Source organism: Tinamus guttatus, unplaced genomic scaffold, assembly GCF_059628265.1.
Source record: "Tinamus guttatus ecotype Peru unplaced genomic scaffold, ASM5962826v1 Tinamus_guttatus_pri_ptg000899l, whole genome shotgun sequence".
NCBI lineage: Eukaryota > Metazoa > Chordata > Aves > Tinamiformes > Tinamidae > Tinamus > Tinamus guttatus.
This window is the reverse complement of record NW_028289433.1, coordinates 154755-160785: the sequence shown is the minus strand read 5'-3', so window position 1 is coordinate 160785 and position 6031 is coordinate 154755. Positions and strand designations below refer to the sequence as shown.

The window sequence follows — 6031 nt, the reverse complement described above, 5'->3', positions numbered from 1 at the left end:
CATACAGGCAGCCGTTTTGTGCACCCCAGCAGCTGGACAAAGGGAATCCTCCTCTGAGTTTGTGGAGTGCACAAGAGCAAACTGAATCCTCCTGCGCTCCTGGAGCTTCTCAGTGGGCATTAGCTGTGCTGCTGAACTGCTCTAAATCACCTCCTGAAGCATGAGGGTGTTAACTTCCTTCTTGCCCCTGTGCAAGTGTTCTTATGGGATGGAAGCAGAGGCTTCAACAGCAGGACATGTCCACTCTCCTAGACAACCATCCTCTGATGAGGCCAGCTGCATGCTGGATTCGTTCCATGGACTCTCTCTCTTTACATCAGTGGACCTTTGCCAGGGATGACCTTGCTGCCTTGCAGGAACTGTCAGCCCTGAAGCCCCAGAAATGTCTGGAGGCTGCACAGGGGACAGAAAATGTCCCATCTGCAGCTGGGTCCCTGCTCCTGAGCTGGGTCTGGCTCCTGGGACTGCAGGAGCCCATGGCAACCTGGCAGGCGCTGCAGAGAGACAGCTCTGCCCAGGAGCAGCTCCTCATAAAGGAGCACCAAGACTCAGGGCACTGCCCGCAGGCACCAGGCTGGGATGAGTCGCTCATAAGTGAAGGACAGTTGGGAATGGGAGGGCGGCTGAGCTCACTGCAGGCAGAAACCTCCCCAGTCCTTGACACGGTAAGTCTCTGGCTGCAGGGCTACACTGCTGCGGTTGCTGGAGGGATCTTCTGAACCTGGAGCCTTCAGCAGCTGGTTGGATTTGTCAGGGTGGCTCTCCCAGCTTCTCCTGTTTGGAGCTGGTCGTGCTTTAGAGCAGGGACTCCCAGTCACACATTCAGAGGGATCACGGCTGCCTTCGCCCACCCCTCTGCCTGCAGACACAGCCAACATCCCCTCCCCGGCCTCAGCAAGGTTTGTCTCACCTGCTCTTTTGCACCTGCAAACACGGAGGTGCCCTGGGCAGGGTCCTGCCCCTGGCAGGTGTCTACAGGGCAGAGCTGAGCAACCAGCGGGTGCGATGGGGTCTGGAACATGGACAGGGCAGAGATGTGGGGACAGAGAAGCAGCTCCTGCAGGGATGGCTCCAGGCAATGGAATCATGGTGAGAGGAAACTGCCACTTGCAGCGCCCCTTCCCACCAGCGCAGCCCTCTGCACTCCAGGCCATGGGGGCCAGGGCAGGAGTTGTCCCAGAGCAGCTGGATGTCCAGGAGAGGAGACACATCTGAGTGCCCCTCTGTCCCTGCCAGGCCCTGCCTCCCTCGGCACAGCTATCATGGTGTTACTCCATGATCCCACCTGCCCACGCTGCCCTTCTCCTTCCCTTGGACTCTCTGGACAGGGGGTTTCTGATGCAGGTCAGACAGTTGCCCTGTGGGTCCTGCCATGCAGAGAGGTCCTGGACTGTGAGGTGCCCAAGTGCCTTCTAAACTGCGGGGCTCAGGGCAGTGCAGTTGGAGGAGCTTGGAACCAGTCACCTCTCTCGTCAGGACACCCCATCCTCAGGACATCCTGCCATCTCCCTGGGTGCCCGTCTGGGCTGCAAGCTGCCCTCTGGAAGAGCTCAGCTCCCCCGTTACAGCAGGTGCTGTCTGGGTGCCCCACGGAAAAGCCTCCTGGAATCTGAGCTCACAGAATTGCTGCAGGGAGGTGGATGTTGGCAGCTGGCAGGAGCCCAGGGTGTTGCTGGCTCCAAGGGGAGGGCGGAAACCTGCCTGACATCCCCTCCAAAAGAGTGCTGGTGGACATGATGTAAAGGAATCCTCTGCTCCCCATGGTGTCATTTAATTGAGGGGTAACATGAGCGCAAGCGTCCTACACCTCTAAGGTGAGAGCACAGGGCAATTGGGACCAAAGCACATGGAGAGGCCAGCTCTGCTCCCCCAGCATCAAGGCCAAGAGCTGAAGCCATAGAGCTCAAGGATGGTCCTGCTAAAATGGGGTGGGGAGGCAATGAGTGTGTGTTTGGGCAAGGATATGAGAAAGTTTTGCTCAGAGAAGTTTTCTCTAACTTGTCCATGTCTTTTCTTCCTCAGATATTGCCCCTATGCTGCAAAGGAACAAATGTCCAACAGCAGCTCCCTCAATGAGTTCCTCCTCCTGCCATTCGCAGGCACGCGGGAGCTGCAGCTCTTGCACTTCTGGCTCTTCCTGGCCATCTACCTGGCTGCCCTCCTGGCCAACGGCCTCATCATCACAGCCGTAGCCTGCGACCACCACCTCCACACCCCCATGTACTTCTTCCTCCTCAACCTCTCCGTCCTTGATGTCGCCTCCATCTCCACGACTGTCCCCAAATCCATGGCCAATTCCTTCTGGGACACCAGGGCCATTTCCTATTTGGAATGTGCTGCACAAGTCTTAACTTTTAACTTTTTCATTTCAGCTGAGTTTTCTCTCCTCACAGTCATGGCCTATGACCGCTACGTTGCCATCTGCAGACCCCTGCACTATGGGACCCTCCTGGGCAGCAGAGCTTGTGTCAGAATGGCAGCAGCTGCCTGGGCCAGTGGCTTTCTCTATGCTCTCCTGCACACTGGGAACACATTTTCCCTACCCCTCTGCCAAGGCAATGTGGTAGAGCAGTTCTTCTGTGAGATCCCCCAGATCCTCAAGCTCTCCTGCTCACACTCCTACCTCAGGGAAGTTGGGCTAATTGTAGTTAGTCTTTGTTTAGCGTTTGGGTGTTTTGTTTTCATTGTGGTGTCCTATGTGCAGATCTTCAGAGCTGTGCTGAGGATCCCGTCAGAGCAAGGCCGTCACAAAGCCTTTTCCATGTGCCTCCCGCACCTGGTCGTGGTCTGTATGGTTGTCAGCACGGCAATGTTTGCCTATCTGAAGCCTCCCTCCATTTCCACCCCAGCTCTGGATCTGGTTGTAGCTGTTCTGTACTCGGTGGTGCCTCCAGCACTGAACCCCCTCATCTACAGCATGAGGAACAAGGAACTCAGGGATGCACTGAAAAAAATGATTCAATTGGTAATATTTCAGCAGCAATAAACTGCCCATCCTTCTACTGAAATGATATCTAATTTCTCTCAGACAACTCCTGTGATTTCAGCATTCTTGCTTTAATAATGAGGTTTGTGAACAAGTTTCTGAATTCATCCCACTTCTGCAGAGGTGTTAACCATGTCTTTCTGATCCAGAGGTCTTCTATAAATGTGTCTATCATTGTGTCAGAGCTGTCATTCCCCTAATTAAAGGGTTTGTTTTCAGTGCATCTTGTGGATTGGGCTCTTCTTCCAAAGCTGGTGCCAAGAATTTGCTCCATGACTTTCAGCCTGAGAGATGCTTGTTACTTTTCTGGGGCTCTTCATGGGCCCAAGGCAATGATCTCCTGGGGGTATATGTTAGGGAATAAGGACTGGATTCAGTTCTCAATTGTGAGTGCTCAGTGCTCCTGATAGTGTTGAATGGCCAAGTAGTATCTGCCTGAGACTGTCCCCCGTATGGTGGCCTATGACCACATTGGGGACCTTGCAGGCACAGGGAAAGGAGCTTCAAGAGCTGCCCATGGTAGCTTATACCTGAGGTCATGGTCTGGGTCTGAGCCATTTTATATGGCCTGTGATTGCTCAGAGCATCATTCACAGATTGAAGCCACTTGATATGGTGTTCTCAGGTACAATGATGCCTGTCCAGCTGGGTCTGTGTCCAACCATGAGCACAACAACTGCAGAGTCACTCTGTGACCCCAGAGCACCACAGCCCACTCACTCTGCAGAGCAGCACCAGCATCTCAGGGTCCTGCAGGGAGCACCGGGGAGGCTCCAGGGCCTTCCAGGCAGACCATAACTAAGGAATTAACCTGGGGAAGGGTTTTCCAGGGAGCAGGGATATCCCTGGGGAAGGGGAAAAGGAGCAATTGTGCCCTTAGAAGGAGGAATAAATGGGGAAAAGAAATATGTTTCTGTGCATGTCAGCTAAGGGCTGGCTGCTGTGTCCCTGGCAGCAGGAGGTGCCAGCAGAGCCCCAGGGCAGGGAGCCTTGTGCTGTGCTGGAGAGAGGGGCTGGCATGGGGGCTGCAGGCAGCCTGGGGTAGGGAAGTTCTGGGATACAGGAACAAGAGGCACAGAGTGTCACTGTCCTCTGTGTCCGTATGGGGCCAGTTCCAGCTTGGAGCCTGATGGGGCACCTGACACACACGGCCCTGTCCCCTGGAACTGCTGTGCCCACAGTGGGGCTTGGGCTGTGGGGTGAGTGCCCTGCGGGGGGCACTGCTGTGGGGCCACCCCCAGCCTGGTCTGCTCTGCTGGGTGGGCTGGGAGAGGGCAGGGCAGGTGGGGAGAGCTGGAGAGGGGCTGGGCTGGGCTGGAGAGGGTCCAGAGAGGAAAAGGGCGTTTGCTGAGCTGGGTGTCCTTGGTTGCATGGACTGACTGTGAAGGGGCCGCAGGGCATTTGTCACAGACTGGTCTCTCACTTTGGCCATTTCCAGCACTCGTCCAACATCGGACATTTGCAGGACTCAGCAGGGGCAGGTTGCTGGGGGTGGCTGCCCAAGCAGGAGGGCTGTGGTGGGCTGAGACACCAAGGGTTGTTGCTGGGTCCATGCTAGGGAGACCTTTCCCCATCCTGGAGTGCTCCCTGCCCCATGCAGTGCTTGCACATCAGGACCGTGGGACACTTGTAGTTCCTTCAGGATCTGAGGCTGCCCTCTTGGTCTGTCTCCCAAAGCAAGAGCCATGCAGAGATGCGGCAGAAGCAGGGCATCTTCTCTGGGGGAAACTGAAGAGAGGGCTAAAGCAGTGAAGCAGGACTGGGGCGAGCATGTGCGTGAGGGCTGGTCCCTGCAGGTGGTCATTGGCCACAATGAGCCAGGCTGTTGGCCGCACTCAGCTGCTCTCCTTTCCAGAGAGCAATGCCTGGTCTCCTGAGGATGAGCTTGTCCTCTCTTGGCACTGCTTGAGTACAGGCATTTAGAAAGGGAGCACCTGAGTGTGGAGCAGAGCTGCGGTCCCTGCTGCCTGTGGGGAATGCTCTTTGGCTCAGTGATGTCCTACCTGCTTTTTCTCTGCCACAGTTTTCTCCCACAGATACAGTTTGAATGAAATAAATGAAAAATAAAGAGGGGAAAACAAGGTATGAGAATAAATAAAAGGAAAAGAAAAAGAAAAGAAAGGAAAAAGGAAAAAATAGAAAAATAAACAATGAGAGGAAAATGAATAAAAGAAAAGGAAAATAAGATAAAAAGAAGGCACTGTGTGCGGGTGAGGTCCTCCCCTCATGTACCCAGCCTGTTATCCCAGCTTCCCTTTCCACCTTGGATGGACACTTGCCTTCAGGAGCTTCCTCTGCTCCCATCTCTCCGGCCTGTCCAGGGCTCTCAGGAGGGCAGCCCAGAGCTCTGCTGTAGCGGCCATTCCTCCCACTTGTGCATCACCAGCCAACATGCAGAGGGAGCCCTCTGTGCCTTCATCCCTGTCAGTGCTGAACAGGCTGAACAAGAGTGCAGCCAGTCCCGAGCCCTGGGCACGGCGCTATCCTCAGGCTGCTCAAAAGCCTCTGAGCTCTGCCCAATTCAGCTCCTTCTCAATGCACCTCACGGCCTCATCTAACCCACACTGCCTGCGCTTACCGAGGAGGCTGTGATGGGAGACAGTATCAAAGGGCTTGCTGAAGACGAGGGAGACAATATCCAGTGTCCTCCCCTCATCTACCCAACCAGGCATTGCACCTCCCCATCACACCATGACGTCTGCCAACAACCTCCTTGTCTTCTTCCTTGCTTTTCTCTTTTTGCCTGGCACCATCCGCTGATTCCCTGCAGGAGCAAGATATTCCACAGCCTTGCATTGGAATGGATACACATTGCTGGAAAAGAACCATTGTTCCTTCGCAGGCCTGGCCTTGGAGGCTCTCGTCCTTTCTAGCGAGCAATGCCTGCTCTCCTGAGGATGAGCTTGTCCTCTCCTGGCACTGCTTGAGTGCAGGCAATTAGAAGGGGAGCACCTGAGTGTGGAGCAGAGCTGTGGTCCCTGCTGCCTGTGGAGAATGCTCTTTGGCTCAGTGATGTCCTACACTCCTTTTCTCTGCCACAGTTTT

The 6031-nt window shown here is 55.0% G+C and overlaps 1 protein-coding gene across 1 annotated transcript; it reads left to right on the top strand.

Moving 5' to 3' along the window:
- Nucleotides 1–2050: 2050 nt before the first annotated feature.
- Nucleotides 2051–2986, top strand: LOC148591253 (olfactory receptor 14C36-like). The gene has a single exon (XM_088537928.1). It carries the CDS (start codon nt 2051–2053, stop codon nt 2984–2986), a length of 936 nt encoding a protein of 311 aa, XP_088394054.1.
- Nucleotides 2987–6031: the final 3045 nt, after the last annotated feature.